The following is a 20,811-nucleotide window of genomic DNA, read 5'->3' as shown; positions in this document are numbered from 1 at the left end:
TAGCACAATGAGATTTCTCAGTATACAGCAGACAGAATTAAGCTTTTCAATTAATGCTAGTGCCATCTCTGGATGCTAATGAACTTCACACAAGGAGAATTATCCTTATGTGCCCATTGATCTCTACTTCTTATACCTGCTACTCATTTTCATTTGGAATTACACAAATTATTTTTTTCTTTGATTAAGGATTAAAGTGTTTCCTTTGAAACCGGTTCAAACTTGTTCCATTATTTTTCTGGCTGTGTCTTCCTAGGCTCTTTATTGGTACATTTGTGTCATTGGCAAACCTCAATTTTTGAAGAGTCCTCCAGGTGGGGCCAGGACCAACACCAAATCTTGTGGGATGGTTTTGACACTTTATTTATACAAAAGATGCAAAAAAAGTCATGTACACAGCCACTGGAGTGAACCATGTGCTGATGACATGTATATATTGTCTGACATTTTAAATACTGGCAAATTTTTTTCTACTTATTCTTAAAGATCATTCTCATTACTTATTAATAAGTTTATAACTATATTTAACTCCTACAATCTGTTCTAGGAACATAAAGATATAGTAAGAGTCACTGTCAAAATTATTGAAGGCGAAACAGTTATTTTCAGTCTACAACTAGCTTAACATAAGATTTATATTTTATTATATAATTTTCTTTCATATATTTTTGTATTTTGCTGGTAACATGACAATACCAGCTCACACTTCTTACTGAATGACAAAGTATGCTTTAGAATGGATGTATTGCAAAAGCACACATTGCTCCTGTCAGAATATATCCCACTCTTGTTGAGTATTTTTAGTACCGGGACAAAAACCAACCTGTTTACAATATGTGTAATTTATTCCTAGATAATACAACACAGCAGGATTTACAGCCAGTACTACCAACTAAATGCAGGGAACTAGGAAACCCAGATCTACTCTTAAACATCAACCCCTTCTTCGGATCTTCTTTGATCAGTTGCTGCTGCCTTAGTGTAGTTTACCATAAATCTCTCGTGTTCTTTCAGATAGGTATCTTCAAGTTTTTTTATCTTTTGCCTCTCAGCATTCCACTGAAAATGAAAAGGAAATTTAGTCTTTCAATTCATGTGTACATCATTATTTTGCCTGTCCCTATACTACAGTGAGAAGGATGAACAAACTAACCATCTGTTCTGCATAATTCAATCTTTCACACATTGCTGTGCTTATAATTTCAGCTCCAGCCATGTATGATGCCTCAGCTGCATCAGTGGCTAGTCTCATCGCGTACACCATGAAACTCTCAATCTCCTGAAACACGAAGCTTGTTAATGTGAATCTGGTAATTAACAAAATACCCATAGCCACAGTAATATACACAGTTTTTAATTTTAGCACACTAAACTATCACTTATTACAATGTGCATGCAGTTATCAGAATAACGTCAATTATCGACAGTCTCTTATTATGAGGAGGGGGTTTACATGGAAATGCAATGCAGTCATATTCATTCAAGGAAGATTACTGAAATTAGTTTGGGAAATAACATAGTGAAAGTAGTAGACATGTTTTGCATTTTGAGAACCAAAACAACTATGGCAAAAAGAAAGATGTAAAGTGTAGACTGGCAATGGCAGAAAAGCTCTCTTAAAAAGAGAAATATGTTAACAGCAATTATGAATGTGTGTGTGTGTGTGTGTGTGTGTGTGTGTGTGTGTGTGTGTGTGTGTGTGTGTGTGGGTGGGTGGGTGGGTGGGGGGGGGGGGGGGGCAAGCACTTGCATTGTGTGTAGCCTTATAGGAAAGGGAAATGTGCTTTTACATAAAAATGCTGAAGACTTCATTGGTAGTTGGATAATTAGAAGTTAATTGGGTGGAGAAAGAGCTTCATGGCACAGCTTGGCAAAGAGGGACATAAGCTGCTAGGATGAATTCTGAATTGTCAATTTGATAATGTAAAACATTGTGGAGGGTAAAAATTGTAGAGGGAGACCAATACAGTATCTAGGGTGCAGGTACGAAAAGACTTGCACACAACAGACTAGTGTGGGGAACTGTTTTGATTTTGTGCCAAGAACAATGTGCTAAGTGCAGCCATGAGCACGCGGTAAGTAACAATTGTACATGAAGATGAATAGTAAAGCATTTTTCATAGACGACAACTGCTGAATGAAATATAATGTACAAGAAACTGAACTAATTTTTTGATGGACAGAGCTTTTGTAGTGCCGTGTTTTGCTGCTAGGAGCACTTAATAAGCCGAGTGCCATTGCTTGAGGTGGTGAAGCCTGGTTTCTGCAGCGTTTATAGTAACAACTGTTTGGTGTGATTGCTGTTTTCGCAATGGCCAATTTCCTGAACACTATGCGGCAATGAAATTCTGCTTTTTCCTTGGATAAAGTGGAACAAAAACTCTCGAAATGTTAAAAATGATGTAGAAGGACTATGCTGTTGTGAAAACTCAAGTATCTGAATGGCTTTCCTCTTTCAGAAATGGTGAAATGTCACTTGATGACAAACCTCATTCTGGTCATCCTTCCATGGTCCGAACACATGAAAATGTTGAAAACATTCATGTGATCATTATCAAAGATCGATGATGGACCACTGAAGAAATTTTGGAGCTGTCGACAGTAACTTGGAGTTCAGTGTAGCAAATTATTACAAAAGTATTGGGTTGTAAAGGGTGTTTGTCAAATTCATGCCACGACTGCTAACTGCTGAACAAAAACCAGCTCTTGTGACCTCATGCTGTGCTCCAAAAGGAGAATCCTGAAATGATCCAAACTTTTTTCTTTTTTTTTTTTTTTAAATTATCACAGGTGACAAAACTTGGTGCTATGCTTACAATCCTGAATAAATGCGACAATGGAGCCAGTGGAAGATTTTCAGTTTGTCTCACCCCAAAAAAGCTCATCAGGTGAAATCGAACATTAAAACAATGCCGATTTAATTTATTTTTTCAATGTGAGAGGAGTTATCCATTCAGAGTTTGTTCTGCAGAGTCAGGCAGTTAAGCAGTTTTTCTACTTGGAAGTTTTGAAAAGACTGTGCAGCAGCACGTGGCGGAAGCGGCCTGATTCGCAGCAGTCGGGTACTGGTTTTTCCATCATGACAATGCCCCTGCTCACACAGCCCAATCAACACAACAATTCTTGACCAAAAATGGCATGACCCCAAATGTTACCATATTTACAGAGTAGTTCTGTGGAAAATGTGTCTGGAGAGGGGTACCTGAATTTCTACCTCGCTGCTAGTATTAGTTATGCTGTAAAGCTGCTTCATCAGTGAAATGAATTAGTAGTTTTAAAGCCTCATTACCTGCAAATGGTGTTGCAGCGACTCACAATTCAATAGATAGGAACATTCATAATTTTGTATGTGGAACATTAAAATTTTTATGCATTTGCAGTGAGAATAAATTCTGCCAACTGAAAAATGGCTTCTTTTTCATTCACATTTTGCTGAATTGTGGGTGCAGCAGAAATGCATTTGTTGTGAACAACAACAGTTTCACAAAAGTTGTTGAGAAAACACAAGTAAATAACTTTAAATTTAGAGCTCAGTGGCCAGAACTGCACCTACATGATCTTTTCACAAATAGTAAGAGCATTTCTGTTACAAATGCTGGACAGCTGCTTCAGACTTCTGTACATATAATGGAAGTGAATGCTTCAGTTCCAAACAGCTCTATACTCACACTCACTGAAAACACACCACACACATAAATGAAGATTCTAATTAGTTACTGTCCATATAACCATCTCCTGAAATATGTAACATTCTTCCTGAAACACACTAGCAAAACCACAGAACACCCTACTTATAACTAAAAGTCTCATGTAAGAAAATAACTTCCATGCAAAAAGTTATGAGTGAGAAACAGGAACAAAAGTATACTAATCATACCAGTAATGCATCCCGTGCTGAATTAAGTTCATCTCGAATAGAAACCATGTCATCCCACAGCTGATCCTGGCATGGACTGCCAACTGCGTGCCTTAAAGTTTCATCCATATGGTCCATCATGTGTTCCATAGCATTCCTACAAAAAAAAAATCACCTTAACAAATTTTAAAAGTAGACAAGTGAGCGTGTGTATTTTGGCATATAGAATAATTTGAAAAGTATTTTGCTTATTATAGTATTGGCAATTACTTGAGTAGTGTGCATGTTTACTGCAGTGCAACTGAAAAAATGTAGGTCTCACATCACTTGAAAGCTCCTATCCATCTTCGCAGCCACTCAAGAAGTGTCAGCTTGCTTTGCTACCACTACAAAAATCCTTAATTATGAATTGGACAAGGAAGGGGATAGGAAATTCATTGCAAAAGTGGGATTTCCTTGTATATCTCTCTTGGAATGTGTAAGTTTCCTGAAAAACAAGACAGTTATCTACTGCTGAAAATACATATCACAACTGACATAAATAGTTATTTAGTCTACATCTCTTGAAGGCATAAAATACACTAGGGCTATCTTTTTTAATTACATGCATTAGCAATTTGTTGGTTTGTTCTATAAATTGATTATGTATGTGGTTCTAGATTTAGAACTCAAAATTTTAAGAAATTCTAGAAAAGAATGGTTGCACTGTAAAATTGCAGAAAAAAAATTTTTTTCTTTCCTTCTTACTACACCTGCTAATATATCACATATTAATATATATTGTTCTAGAATATACGGGTTAAAGTTTAACATATAGGAAATGTTCCTTGCTACTCATTATTTTTTCATATTTTTTACTCTGTCTAAAGTGAATTTAAGCTTTCAAGTTTTAATGGAAATGTGATTTTAATCTTTCTTTTTTCACAACAGAAGTAAACTTTCTGCTGTGTCCCAACAAAGATTTTCTTTCAATGGACAGAAATAGACAATTCTGTATTGGAAGCAAGTGCATGTAATGGGGAGGGGGAGGGGTGAATCATAACTGAAGGAGGACAAGACTCGAACACAGTAAAGAGTTTAAAATGTATATAGATCACAGCAGCAACAAAGAGTTGAAGAGACTTGCACAAGGGACAGTAATGTGAAAAGCAGCGTGAAATCAATCCTCGGACTGAAGACTAACACCGCCGTCTTTCAAGAATAGTGCAGTCTCAAATTCCAGAGTCTTGCAAGATTTCCTATTTTATCTTTCCTAACAGCACCTGGCATTTTATAGCCTTGAATATAGACAATACCTTAACTTGTAGAAACGACGATTAGTTAATGTCACACCTGGTTCACTTTTGAAATTTTTGGAATACCAGTCTCTTTCTGTGTGACTGCGACGAAGAAGGAAACAAAATCCATGTCAGTACTATTGCCCCTTGGAATACATCTGTGTGAATTTCAGACCACCTTTTCTGGGAAAAGGCTTTAGCCACTGTTACTATGACAAATGTTTTATGTGTATAATTGAAAGAAAATTGTTATTGCAACCAAGCTCTGATTTAGTTATTAAAGTTAAGTATTCAGCAAATTAAATCATACAAATTACTTGCCTGTACATTTCACTGCTCTCCATTGCTGCTGCAAGTGTCTGCGTCAGCAACTGAGTAGCTGCATCCACTGTTACAACTGTTGCTCTCCGTATCAGGTTCAAATTGCTCAAGTCAGCTGGTTCAGGGAGCTGTAGAACACATACCTCATTGGTTGGTCATTTCATGTGAGATGGGTAAGTGTGTATACACTTCAGTTTTTGCACAAACATGACAGAAGTATCATGCTGCTCTTATAGAAATAATAAGCAGTACTCTTGAACACTTGATTATTTTCTTAAACCTTCTCAGAAAAGCTACACATGTGATATATGAAATGTTAATTTCTGAATAAGTTTATTGTATTAACAATTTCAACAAAGAGGATAGTTTTCAATGTATAATGAGCACACACATTACTGCCTTTTAATTCCATAGTGTCTCATCAATGAAAATCAAGTATTTATGTGAATTCCAGCTGCAAATACTAACACACTGTGGATCTCGTCCAGAAGGAACCCTTTCTGAGTCAAAGTATGCAGTAACAATAGATAAGTAAATCACTGGAACTCAGTCTGCACACTGCATGAAGAATAAGCTGGTACTGTACTGGTAAATAATACCTATACTTACACCAGCCAAATGGAACCTAGTACATTAGAAGGAAAGTCACTACTCTGAAAAATCTGCTGCTTTCTTATTTAGATCACTTTGCAGCTGTTTACTTTCAACAAGTAAAATAATATTTATTTCAGTACATTGGTATTTTTCAAAGAAAATAGTTACCTATTTATGCCTGTTTACAATTCGCGACTATTAGCTGCGCAACTTTACAGTGAATACTAGTACCTGTCATATGAGCAACAAATCTTGAATTTATAGGAATGTCTGATGAAGTATGTAGTAACTTCTCTTTCTCATTGTCTGTTACACACAATTTCTTGCTTCATATTAGATATGGGCTTGACAAATACCTATGTACCAGAGCACATAACTGCAATTTGGATGCTAGGCAAGGAGGTAAACACTTTTATTTCATCCAAAAACTGCTTGACTGATTACCACACCTAAGCTAAATATATGAGCATATGGAGTGCTGAGGAGAATTTGTGACTGCATTGAGGATTTCCTTATAAGGAAGACGCAGTATATTATCATGGATGGGAAGTCTTTTACACATGCAGTATACTTCAGGTGTGCCCCAGGGAAATAGACCCTTATTGTTAATGTTGAGTATTAATGACCTTTCAGACAATATTAGTAGTGAATTCAGATTCATCTTATAACGAATTACTATATGAAGAAAAAAACAGCACAAACTTTCAATCAGACCTTGATAAAATTTTAAAATGCTCTAAAGATTAGTAACTTACTTTAATTGCTCAGAGAATAGTGCACTTCACAAAAGGAAAAGAATGTACAGTAGTATCCTTCGAGTACAATATCAATGACTCTCAATTGTAATTTGCCAATTCATACAACTACTTGCTTATAAAGACTTGTAGGATTATGTAACAGAACAATCACATATGCTCAGTTGCAGGTAAAGCAGGTAGAATACTGGAGAAAACACTCTCTCTACAAACAACATTTCTTACAAAACACTTGTGTGACCCATACTAGAATATTAACCAAGTGTGTAGGACTCTTGCCAAGCAGAACTGATGAAAATATATAAAGAAGGGGAGCACACATAGTCATAGGTTTGTTTGACTCTCGGGATACCATAGTGAAAATGTTGAACAACTTAATCTAGCAGACGCGTGAAGATAAGTGCCAATTATCCCATGAATGCCTAATCACCAAGTTCCAAGAACTGAGGAATGCCCATCAGTCCCCTATGATTATTCCCATAAGAAAGAGATTAGACTAATTATATGGCACACAGAGGCATCTAAACAGTCATTCTTCATACGCTGCTGGAATGGGAAGAAACCCTAACATGTGACACCATGAACTGCGACTTGCAGAGTACGTATGTGGATGTGGATATACACTCCTGGAAATTGAAATAAGAACACCGTGAATTCATTGTCCCAGGAAGGGGAAACTTTATTGACACATTCCTGGGGTCAGATACATCACATGATCACACTGACAGAACCACAGGCACATAGACACAGGCAACAGAGCATGCACAATGTCGGCACTAGTTCAGTGTATATCCACCTTTCGCAGCAATGCAGGCTGCTATTCTCCCATGGAGACGATCGTAGAGATGCTGGATGTAGTCCTGTGGAACGGCTTGCCATGCCATTTCCACCTGGCGCCTCAGTTGGACCAGCGTTCATGCTGGACGTGCAGACCGTGTGAGTCGACGCTTCATCCAGTCCCAAACATGCTCAATGGGGGACAGATCCGGAGATCTTGCTGGCCAGGGTAGTTGACTTACACCTTCTAGAGCACGTTGGGTGGCACGGGATACATGCGGACGTGCATTGTCCTGTTGGAACAGCAAGTTCCCTTGCCGGTCTAGGAATGGTAGAACGATGGGTTCAATGACGGTTTGGATGTACCGTGCACTATTCAGTGTCCCCTCGACGATCACCAGTGGTGTACGGCCAGTGTAGGAGATCGCTCCCCACACCATGATGCCGGGTGTTGGCCCTGTGTGCCTCGGTCGTATGCAGTCCTGATTGTGGCGCTCACCTGCACGGCGCCAAACACGCATACGACCATCATTGGCACCAAGGCAGAAGCGACTCTCATCGCTGAAGACGACACGTCTCCATTCGTCCCTCCATTCACGCCTGTCGCGACACCACTGGAGGCGGGCTGCACGATGTTGGGGCGTGAGCGAAAGACGGCCTAACGGTGTGCGGGACCGTAGCCCAGCTTCATGGAGACGGTTGCGAATGGTCCTCGCCGATACCCCAGGAGCAACAGTGTCCCTAATTTGCTGGGAAGTGGCGGTGCGGTCCCCTACGGCACTGCGTAGGATCCTACGGTCTTGGCGTGCATCCGTGCGTCACTGCGGTCCGGTCCCAGGTCGACGGGCACGTGCACCTTCCGCCGACCACTGGCGACAACATCGATGTACTGTGGAGACCTCACGCCCCATGTGTTGAGCAATTCGGCGGTACGTCCACCCGGCCTCCCGCATGCCCACTATACGCCCTCGCTCAAAGTCCGTCAACTGCACATACGGTTCACGTCCACGCTGTCACGGCATGCTACCAGTGTTAAAGACTGCGATGGAGCTCCGTATGCCACGGCAAACTGGCTGACACTGACGGCGGCGGTGCACAAATGCTGCGCAGCTAGCGCCATTCGACGGCCAACACCGCGGTTCCTGGTGTGTCCGCTGTGCCGTGCATGTGATCATTGCTTGTACAGCCCTCTCGCAGTGTCCGGAGCAAGTATGGTGGGTCTGACACACCGGTGTCAATGTGTTCTTTTTTCCATTTCCAGGAGTGTAGATGTAGAAGTCCAGCAAAGTGCCTTGGGGAAACAAAAACTGGTAGTCAAGTGTAGTAACTTGAGAAAATCATTAAAAAAAGATGAGATCTAAATATGCAATGATGGTTGGTTGGAGATTTTAAGGCCATTCCTGTTGAATGTGATTCCACAGTCTTAACCACTGCTCCATCTCACCTGGACTCATGTTTTAGCTTCAACAATTAGAGAAAATAATATGATCTAGATTTACAAATACACTTCAGAAGCTACCTTATGATGTTTGGTGGAAGGCAATTCTGATGCCACTATCAGTCTCTTCTTTTGCTATACCATTTGCAAATGGCATGTTATGTAAATGATTTTCTAAGTTCTCTAGATAATAACCATCTGATCACTATGAAGGTAGTTTGCCATGTCTGGTAAATTTCCATGAAAGAATGGAACATTTTTGCTGTGCCTTAATGGTTGTTAAGGATGATTATTCCAAGGATTGAATAAAGAATTTAAAAAATGTACAGTTCATTGTAGACAGACATCTGAATTGATCAGTGTGTCAAATGCAATTGAAAATCTAGAAGACCATATTTCATGCACTTATCATAGGCCTACAGTTTCGTTTGAAGGATCAGATTGCCACACAAATAAAATCAAAACAGAACTGGGTAATGTTCACACAGACTCTCCATCATCACTGAAGACAATTTACTTTCGGATTACCGAATTTCAGCTGGTCGGACAAGCACAGAAGATGAAGCGTGATTTGGTCTTCAAATGACGTCACCATAAAGGAAACCATTGACAAAATCAATGATAAGATAATGCAAGACCACTGAATACAAATTTGTGAGACTGCTGTAACTGTAGACATCTCAACTGAGTCGGTGTGTAATATCCTCCATTGAGAATTGGCTACAGAGGAGTTGTGTGCGAGTTGGGTGCTGGAATTACTCACAGTTAACCAAAAGCACATCCAGGAATACATTTCAACATAATATCTGGTGATATTTAATTGCAATCCGCAAGACTTTTTACATCAGTTTGAGACAGTTAATTAAACCAGGATCCATTATTACACACCAGAGTCAAAACAATGGACAAAGACTGGTAAGGTGATGACTACTTTTTTTGGGGGTGGGGGGCAGGGGCAGGGGGGGGGGGGAGTCCCAAGGACTAATCCTCATGGATTACTTGGAAAAAGGCAGAACCATAACTGGACCCTATTATGCTTTATTCTTGGATCGTTTGAACCTTGTGTTGGCTGAAAAAAAGATCAAGGTTGACACACCAAAAAAGTGCTCTTTCACCACAATAATGCACCATTGTCACATGAGTGATAACAATGGGGAAAATGTATGAAATGAGCTCTGAATTGGTTCCTCATCCATCCGATTCACTGCACTTAGGGCTAAGTGACTCCTTCCTGTTCAATAACTTCGTTGGTTGTTTGGGGGAAGGAGACCAGACAGTGAGGTCATCGGTCTCATCGGATTAGGGAAGGACGGGGAAGGATGTCGGCCGCGCCCTTTGAAAGGAACCATCCCGACATTTGCCTGGAGCGATTTAGGGAAATCACGGAAAACCTAAATCAGGATGGCCGGACGCGGGATTGAACCGTCGTCCTTCCGAATGCGAGTCCAGTGTCTAACCACTGCGCTACCTCGCTCGGTGTGTTCAATAACTTTAAACTTTAGCTTATCAGGACAAAGTTTTCATCAAATGACCACGTGTTAGTTGCATCAACGAGTACTTTGTAGAGTTTGACAGAACCTACATTTCCAATGGGATGAAAAAGCTGGTAGGATCACTGGACCAAGTGCGTATCCCTCTAAGGAGCCTGTCGAGAAGTAAGGTGAGTTGTTTACAAAACAAACATTTTTCCTTAAATGGGAGAAAGAAACAAGTATCATTCGCATTAAACAGAGTGGGTTCAAATAGGCAAAATATTTTGCATACATAAATGGTTGGCTATTACAAAAGTGAAATGTTGATCACACCTGGAAAAAAAGTAACATCCACTATATACACAATGTGATATGGCTACACAAACTGCTCAAAATGATCCCTTAGAGGAAAGGAGCAACAAAAATCTTATTTGGACATATGGCCAGAAATGGGTTGAAGGGAGGTACGTACACCCACTGGAAGGCGAAGATACAAGGTCATTGACATCGTAAGTTTCAATGACTGAAAGCACACATGAACCTACCAGGCAAGTGGGCATGCTCTCTTTGTACTATTGTTTTAGCTCCACACTCAAGAAGGCAATACAGCTGTCCACAATGGCAGTGTGCTCACACATCTGCCATCTGCTTCACTGCTGTTGCCACCTTACTCTGGCGTGAACACATGTCATGCAGTGTAGCGCCGAGAGACAGTGGCCCAGTGTATCAACCAGAAATAGGCTGATACAGTCTTTACATAAGGACAATCAAATGGCTACAGGCTGGCAGTGGCACAACTGTATCAGGAAAGTATCCCCACCGACAGCAATCGCACTGTAAATTTTTGTGACAGTGTCTCACCATTTGTGTGTCAGGCTCATTTATATAAATGGGTAACCACGAAAGGTGGGTGTGTCCAGCATGTACACAGGCCTCAGGGGAACAGGTACTGAACACTGCAGAATATGACCCCAGTGTCGGCACCAGGCAGGTGGCCCACCAGCGTGTGGTAAGCCAGACGAATGCGTGGAACATTCTCCACGATGACTGTCACGTCCGTATCATTTATAATGCAAGCAGGCCTCGTTACCTACAGACTTGCCTCTGTGGCAATGGTTTTGTCACCCGTTTGTGCACAGATCACCACTGTAATGGTGGGGTTTCTGTCATTCATCCTTTTCACAAATGAGGCTACCTTTACAAGGAGCAGTATCATCGACCTTCACGACACAGACCTGCGGGCTATGGCAGCATACTGTCACCACAGGTTCACATTCAATGTGTGGGCAGGGATTATTGGTGACCGCCTTGAGGGACAGTCATCCTTTCACAGTGCTTCACAGATGTGGCCTATCTGCACTCCCAACAGGTGCCTCCCCTGCTAAAAGATGTGCCTTTATTGGTGTGAAATGTATGTGGCTACTACACAACGACGACATCTCCAGCTCACTTCCGCATTTCTGCGCAGAGGCAACTCGACAACATATACCCCGGCCTATGGATCGGACCAGTCTGTCTGGTCGCATAGCCCGCCCGGTTGCTGGACCTCAAGCATTGAGCGGTTACATGACTACCTGGCAGGGCACCTGAAAAAGCTGTTTATGAAGAGCCTTTCCCAATTGTGCAGACTCTGGAACAATACATAATGCTGCCTGTGACACCATTTTGTTGCAGAATGGCACAAGCTGTACTGTATTTGCACACACTTAGAGGCCCATGGCACTTTTTTGAACAATGGCCTCATCACAGCATGTCATGCACTGCATTATACTCTGTAATGCATGCTGAATTAATAAATACCCTGTAGCACAGACACCGTGCATAACAGCCGTATGTTGAAATGACCTTTTTTGGTCCTTACACTCTCAGGGGTGGTCGGCTGCAGTTTTTCCTCGTTTTGATTATCACCACATCTTAATTCTGAAACCCTTAGCACTCTGTATTTTGAATTAATACATCTTCTGCTGTGGGGTGGGACCAGCCAAACAAATACAAAAATGTTTTTCATACTGCAGAAAAGATAACTTACAATTGTAGCAAAAGTTAAACAAGGAACTTGTTAATTACAAAAATATTTACTAGTTTTACTATTCTCACAATTTATGCCACGTATATGCTACAATATATGCTACCATATAAATGTTAACATTGTTACCAAAAATCTCAAAATGTTTTTGGCCGATTTAGTCCAAATTTTTACGCCATACTCTAATAAATGTTCAGACGGACATAGGTTACATTTTATTAAAAGTTCTTGACCAATTTACTTCAAATAATTACACAATACTCTAACAGACATTCATATGGATATAGGCTATATATTGTTTTTTGAAACAACAATGTACAGGTTTCCTGTTAAAAGCAAAAGTGAAAAACAGAACGCTGTGTTGCACTCTGATGTGAAAATGTGTTGTTTTGTTTTCTTTCTCACAGTCAAACTCATTGTCTTCCTATATATATATATATATATATATATATATATATATATATATATATTAATTCCCATTACATTTAATTAAGAAAAATTGTATGTACAACAATGTGTTGTTTTATTTTTTCCTCGCAGCCAGTTTTCACAGTAAACAGAAAAGTAGTGTTAATAGCTTATCAGCTTATGATTAGAATACTGCTACGGAATAAATGAAGCTCATGATCAGAGAGAGGGGGGAGGAAGAAATGGAGACAGGGGTAGGAGGAGATACACAAAAGAGAGAGTGGAGGAGGTAATGAACACAGAGAGGAGGTGGAGGGGCCTGGACAAAGCATCTGTGGAGGAGTTGACAGAGAGAGGGTCAAGAAGCAGATTAGGCTGTATATACAATTCCCATACATATTTAGCAACTGCAAAGCATTGCCAGAATCGCTATTCTATTATATTACTGATGGACGTCACAAATAGGAACACTCAGATTCAGAATGATGATCTGAGACATAAAATAGATTTTCATGTGGTTAACAAAAGATTAATCTTAACAGTACGATGCTTGTATGTTAAAAGAGCTGTTTTTTCATAATTTGCTAGTGATTGATCTTAAGATGTTGGTTGGAAATGCCTTTTTTTAGAAGCAACTTAGGCAGTGCCTTATCCTTAAATTCCCTTATAACTTGGAACGACCGTCAGTACGGAATAATCCCACACCAGGAATAAGTGTGGTAATAAATTCACTATGGGATGAATAATTGTGAGCACAAATAATGCTGCAATTTTGCTTTGGTGATGTTGATCAAGCATGTAAATCTGAGACACTAAGTTTCTGATTTACTTATGTTGGCATTTCACATTTTGTATGTCAGAGAACATAAATGAAAGTATACTTTTGGAATTTTAACTGTGCACAATGTCTCTGTTGCAGTGTCTGCCACTGGAGTTTGTTGGTATCTCTGTAACCCTCTCATCTATACTACATGAAACCACTCTTCTTTGGATACACACTGTCTCTTCTACTAATACAGTAGGGTAAAGGCTTTAGACTGACCAGCTACACTCAAGAATTGGTCAAATGAAGGTTTTGAATTCATTTCTTTTGTGGATGAATTACATTTCCTTAGGATTTTCCAATGAATCTCAGCCTAGCATCTGCCATTCCTATAAGTGGTTTTATGTGGCGATTCCAATTTAGGTCACTATTGATGGATACTCGCAGAAATTTTATGGTTGTTACTATTCCAGTGATTTATAGCCAATAGTGTAATCAAAAGGTCACGGCTTTTTCCGTCCACTTATATGCCACAAGTTGCATTGTTTTATGTAGAGGGTCAACTGCGTCCTTGAATCAAGTGTTCACCCTCTGTAGGTCCTCATGCATTCTGATATAATTTTCTGGCTGAAACTTTCCTATATACAACACTCTCTTCTGCAAACAGCCTCACAGGGCTTCCTACATTACCCACTATATCGTTTATATAAATCATAATGAAAAGTAACTGCTCTTAGGAGGTCTTCAATACAGATATAAAGATAGTTCAGCATTTCATAATATTATATTTTATTAATTTATTGACACTGTGGAACTGTACTGAATGCCTTTCAGAATTCAAGGAACACACATCAGTGGGGCACTGTTGTCTATGGCCTTCTAAATTTCGCTGTTTGAGAGAGTGAGTTGGACTCTTGCATAAATACCTCACTTCTAGAGCTCCTTCTCTGACTCATATGTAATGCAGTGAATGATTTGGATTGATGGGGTTACAGAAACCACACTGCAAGGTCATCAGTCCCTCCATCCCATATGCATAAAGCTGGGAAGAGTCCTCAGGGAGGAAGGACACAGAAGGCAAATCCTGATGAACCTGACTGTAACTGAGAATCAATAAAACCAAGAGAGAGAAGCAAGTAGAAGTGAGAGAAGATAGCTTACTTGCTGTACCCAGAAAGCAGATGGAGGTCCCCTGAGACAAGTTTGGCAATGGGAGACACGCCCTCTGCATCTGACCAGTGTTTCCCCACTCTCCATTCCCGAGAGAAAACTAGCAATGCAGACAAATTAATAAACTCTGAAGAAAGAGAACAGCAGTGACAAGACAGTAAACTAATTACAGATGTAAAAGAATAAGAAGAATTAAAATGGTGGGGAGAGCAGGAGCCAGGACAAACCACCAAGCAAGGGCAGCCAGGGGGGTCAGAGCGGGCAACAGAGCACCCCTCCAATCCTTCAAGGGGCCAATGTGCACTACAGAGAGACATAGAAACCACCTTCATGGGTAAAATGTAAAACCAGATCAGCCACTCTGGCACTGTCCATTAGTATCAGAGGCAGCATGTCAGCAAGTATATGGAATCATTGTAAGGTGGTCAAATTGGGACAATCCAGTAGGATGTGGACTTATGTCAGACGTGAACCGTACTGACGGTGAGATGGATTCTCATGTTGTAGGACGTGACCATAGGTCAGCAAAGTTTGGCCACTGCAAGCGGAAAAAGAACAGTAGATTTCCTGCGAGACGCAGGAACAGAACACTGTCACATAGTTATGTCCACTTTATTGCTTGGAGTTTGTTTGTAGAAACCAGGGCACACGAATAGTGCGGCACAGAGTCAACCAAAGATCTGGTTCTAGTACCCTCACCTTCAAAGTTGGTATCCTGGTAGCCAACTTTGCCAACCGGTCAGCATCCTCATTCCTTGGGATCCCAATGTGACCTGGGGTCCACACAAAGACAATAGGCTGGGCAGCATGATGGAGGTCAGAAATGAGATACTGGATAGTCAACCAATGACTATCAAGGGTAGCACTGGTCAATCGTCTTAAGCTTACTCAGAGCATCACTGACAATTAAGAATATCTTGCTGGTGCAAGAACGAACATGATGATGATGATGATGATGATGATGATGATGACGACGACGATGATTGGTTTGTGAGGCACTCAACTGCTCAGTTATAAGCACCCGTACAAATTCCCAACCGTTGCTCAGCCCAATCTCGCCACTTTCGTGAATGAGGATGAAATGATGAGGACAACACAAACACCAAGTCCTCTCAAGGCAGGTGAAAATCCCTGACCCCGCCAGGAATCGAACCCGGGACCCCGTGCTCAAGCAACGAGAATGAGACCACGAGCTGCGAACACGAACATGATGAGGCCTAAGTGATGGCCACAAAGTCTGCAGTGAGTACACTGCATCCATTCGACTGGGAATGCCAGGCTGGGCCAGCACTTGGATGGGTGACCATCCGGCCTGCCGAGTGCTGCTGGCAAGCGGGGTGTACCCTGCCCTTGTGAGGCCAGTCCACGTTGCGTGTGTGTAGGCAAATCCGGCTGGTCTTGTGTGTGTGCGCAGGCAAACTCAGCTCATCCGTCATCTGTAATGCCACCAATATATATCTCTTCCGAGGCCAAAAATGCATAAAGGATGGCCAACTACAGGACAGGAAAAGAACCACTGTGGGGTCAACAGAGTGTTTTGGATCAAAGGATAGGTCAAGAGAGATCTGAGGGTGAGATACACATCATGAGGGTGCACACAATTGCTCCCTTACAAGAGGGGACATTGGAGTTCCAACCAGAGACACTGCATGCAAACTGTGATTGTGACTCCAGTAGTGGGTCGCCATTGTGGGAGGTGGATCTTCCTACCAGGAAAAAGGATATGGTAGTTTGGATGCTCAGGGGAGCAGCAAATGTGTATTGGCATAGTTGAGCAGCAGTTGCTGGCGTTGTTGAGGGACCCCAGACTTCACAAGTAAGCTGTTCATAGAACTGGTCAGAAAGGGCAGTATTATTGTGTGACCAGCATGTTCACTTAAGTTGGTGAAGATGGGGAAGCCATATCAACTATGCATCGACGACCACTCCTAGAAAGTGATAAGACTCCACCACATTGAGAAATGGGTCATCGGGTAGAGTTCTGGCTTTGGATGGACAATATGATGGCAACAGAAGTGCATGCCACGTGTCTTGGTGGCTGAAAACTGGAAGCCATGTGTAACAGCCCAGGACTTTGCCTTCTGTATGGCACCCAGCAGTTGAATTCAGCAACACCCAAAGTGGAGGAGCAATAATAGTCAATGTGAGAAGTCGCCAGAATACTGGAAGGTGATGCTGTCAACCATTGATAGCCACCAGAAAAAGGGGCACACATAATACAGAGCCCTGTGGAACTCTTGTATTTATTGGAGGGGGGGGGGGGGAGAGAGAGGGAGGGGTGCACTGTGGGAAGCACCAACTTAAACCCAAAAAGTACCATGTGACAAAAAGCTACAAAAGTTGGGAGCATGCTCCAGAGACCCCATTCATGTAAGGTAATGAAGATGTGGTGATGCCATTTGGTGTCATAAGCCTTTTACGAGTTGAAGAAGGCAACAATAAGATGTTGATGCCGGAAAAAACTGACTGGATTGCAAACGCCAGACAGAACAAATTGGCAGCAGTAGAATGGCCTTGGAGCCAAAAGACCACAGCTCATCACACTAGCACAGCCGCTGGCTCGCCATCTATTCAAGCAACTTGCAGAGAACATTAGCAATATCAATTATGTTATAGCTGCCCATCTCAAGGGAGTGTTTACAGGTTTCAGTACCAGAACGATCATGCTGAGAGCTCCATATATGGTGGAAAATGGTAAGGATGTGACAATGGCAATACACCGTTTGGCATTTGAGCATTTGGCTGTGGATGCAGTCTTTCCTGGAGCCATGTCAGGACAAAGGGCTAGGGCACTGGGAATTCCCATTCACTTAGTGAAACATTATACGGCTCCAGGTGATGTGTAGTGAAAAGACAAGCGAACTCACTCCACCCGCTGTCTGACACAAAATGCAGGCTGATAATTGTCAGAAGTCGAAATATTCAATGACAATATCTGGGTCAGCCAGCATACACAACACCATTCACAGACACACTACATACATCTGTGGGAGGCATTGAATCTTTGCCCAAAACTGTGAAGAAAGGGATACACAGTCCAATGGTAGTAACATACTTTCCCAGAATTGTTTCTGTTGTTTTATTAGGTGGGGCATTTGGGCACTGAAGACCCTGCCTGCGAACTCTGATTTGTTAGTCCACCAAGGCACCCATCTTCCAATTGGGGGAAGGGAGGGGGGGGAATCCCATCCCAAGGAGTAGAGGATCATTCACTCTGCTGCTGATACAATGTCTGCGGTTGTGCTCTGCACAGCCGCATCAATACATCCATGTGGTAAGGTGTTAAGTGCAAAGGCATCCCAGTCAGCATTGTTGAGAGCCAATCTGGGTGGATGCCCAGGTGAGTGGTGCTGAGGAAGGGACAGAATGATTGGGAAATGATAACTGTCGCACAAGTCATCAAGGACTCTCCATCGGATGGAGGGGGGAAGACCAAGGCTGCAAATGAAAAGTTCAATGGCCAAATAAGATCCATATACCACACTAATTGTGTGGAGGCACCAATATTCAAGAGACACAGGTCAAGTCCTGCAAGCAAAGTTTCAATAGCTTTACTGTGGCCTGTAGCAGTAGTTTCACCCCACAAAGAGTTGTGGGCATTGAAGTCACACAAAATGAGAAAGGCACGGAGAGGGATCCCAAAGAGTAGGGAATCATTCAGTCTGCTGCTGATACAATGGGTGCAGTTGTGCTCTGCACAGCCACATCGATACCTCAATGTGATAAGGTGTAAATGGTGAATGCATCCCAGTCAGCGTTGTTAAGAGCCAATTGGGTGGATGCCCAGGTGAGTGATGCTAAGGAAGGGTCATACAAATCATCATGGACACTCCATTGGATGGAGGGGGAAAGACCACGGCTGCAAATGGAAAAATGAATAAGATCCATATACCAGACTGAGAAATCAATGTACATAATGCATTCCAAGAAACTTCACCGTCAGGAAGGAGATACGCATAACAGACAGTAAAATCCTGAGACAGCCTCACACGAACAGACACAGACTCCAGAATTGTATCCAGGTGAAATGTGCTTGCTGTAGACAGACTTCACAACATAAGTGCAAACTCCGCCTGACACCATGTCATAGTCTACTCGATTCTTAAAACTGCCCAATACACTTGTAGGTTAAGAGTTTGCAGTGCTGGGAACCAAGCTTCCTCAGAGGCAAGGAAACACACAGTAGACATCATAGATCAGCCAGGTGGTGGAAAAAACTGCTACAGTTCCACTGGATGAATACACTCAGCATCCTGTGGGGGCATGAAGCGACCAACAGGCAGGGTCGCCTATAGCCACCAGTTACAAGGATATACCATCAATACACTTCAGTTCCAAAGCAGGTTGTGTGTGTGTGTGGGGGGGGGGGGGATCTGGTGTCACAGGAGCCATGAGGAAATATGCCTCAGGTAGAGTCGGAACATATGGGGACTGGTGGTATGTGGATCAGCAGAACCTTGTTTGAAGGTCTTCTTTTTGTACCTCTTCTCTTTTTTTGATGTCCCCAGTTTCAGAGACACAGGAGGATTGCGAAGGCCTACAATCAGCAGCCCGTGACTTACAGCCACTGGCTGGTATCCGGTAGCAGGTCAGCAGGATCCTGGGAGGAGAGCATACTAAGGAACCATTTCCCGGTGAGAGATGCCGGACGTGAGTGTTGCTTCTCCAGCTGAGTACTGGGGATCGACATTCCTGGTGGGTGGGGGGTAGACACTCCCAAAGTAGTAGTGGGAAAACTAGGAGGAGAGCCCTCGGCCACCAGGAAAGTGGGTGCAGTTGAGCAGCCCTGAGGGCCTGATACAGAAGACGGCACAGTCTGGTGGACAGGGAGAATGGTGTAACCTGAAGTTGACACAAACAAGGGGGGAAGGCACAAGCGGTGTTCATGTCAACTCACATCCGCAATCCCTACAGATGGGGCTGGCATTACAACACAAAGACCTGTGCCCAAAATCTCACGCATTTGAAGCACCACATGACAAAAACAGAACATATAGTCTTACATCACATCGATACGTGATCACCTTCACTATCTCAGGCAAGGAGTTGCCTTCAAAGGCCAACCGTGTTGTCTTTTGATCACCATTGGACACAGCAGACAAAATGCACAACCTGTCATTTCTAATTGGTCTGTACCTCATCAGTCTGTAAGAGGAGGTCATGGTGGTAGATGATACTCTGTATCATATTGAGACTGTTGTGAGGGTGACAGATACAGGAATGTCATGGTCAGAAAGGACTCCCCATTGGTCCTACAGCAAACTAAGAACTGTAGGGAGTATTTCTCTCCTTGTATCTTGACCCAACGTTCCTTCCACAGTGTAACCAGGGAAGGAAACATTGTGGGGTCATATCTTCCTGCATTATAATAACCGTTTCCTTTAGAAGAGACTGCTGGGTCTATGTGACCACCAGTGAAAGGAATTTTGAGCCACTTTATTTGTGACTCATATGGGTCAATCCAAATGAAGTGGTCCAATAAAGATTAAGTTGGCTGCTTGACAATTTTTAAATATTTTAATTTTTTATATGTCATTACCATATAACTGAGAAGTTCAAAAAAGTTTTCAAAAAATTTCACCTTTCACCTTTACTAAATGGTGGCCATTTTCATTTGTAAGCGTGCGACAATGTTTCAGTTTAGAGATGTTAGCATAAATATGAATATCTCTGCACTGGATTAAGTTACAACATTGCAATTGACATGATTGTTTTTAGAAAAGTGTCCTCTACAACATTGTCTATTACACAAAACACCCTAAGTTCAAAAATAACCAGTCAAAATGACCTCCAAAGTTTGGTATCCAAATTTTCAAAAATCCACTTTTTAGGCCCAAAAATAACAAACAAGTAATGATTTATGAAAGTTCATTTTTTCCTATATTTAGATATCAAACACTACTAGCCTCATATAGAACAAGAACACTTACAAATGTTTCCTTAATTTTTTATGA

The 20,811-nt window shown here is 41.8% G+C and overlaps 1 protein-coding gene across 2 annotated transcripts in view; it reads right to left on the bottom strand.

Moving 5' to 3' along the window:
- Nucleotides 1-339: 339 nt before the first annotated feature.
- Nucleotides 340-20,811, bottom strand: part of LOC126106765 (diablo IAP-binding mitochondrial protein-like) — a 93,710-nt gene continuing 73,238 nt past the window's right edge. For both annotated transcript variants that reach the window (XM_049913142.1, XM_049913141.1), the window contains 4 exons: nt 5,455-5,582; nt 3,878-4,013; nt 1,154-1,279; nt 340-1,059 (listed from right to left, as the gene is read on the bottom strand). In XM_049913142.1, coding sequence (XP_049769099.1) covers nt 928-1,059; nt 1,154-1,279; nt 3,878-4,013; nt 5,455-5,582 — 522 coding nt within the window. In that variant the 3' untranslated portion in view covers nt 340-927. The remainder of the gene's footprint in view (nt 1,060-1,153; nt 1,280-3,877; nt 4,014-5,454; nt 5,583-20,811) is intronic.

The sequence above is a fragment of the Schistocerca cancellata genome, chromosome 10, assembly GCF_023864275.1.
Source record: "Schistocerca cancellata isolate TAMUIC-IGC-003103 chromosome 10, iqSchCanc2.1, whole genome shotgun sequence".
NCBI classification, from domain to species: domain Eukaryota; kingdom Metazoa; phylum Arthropoda; class Insecta; order Orthoptera; family Acrididae; genus Schistocerca; species Schistocerca cancellata.
Note: the sequence above shows the minus strand (reverse complement) of the source record. Positions and strands in the feature narration are given on the sequence as shown.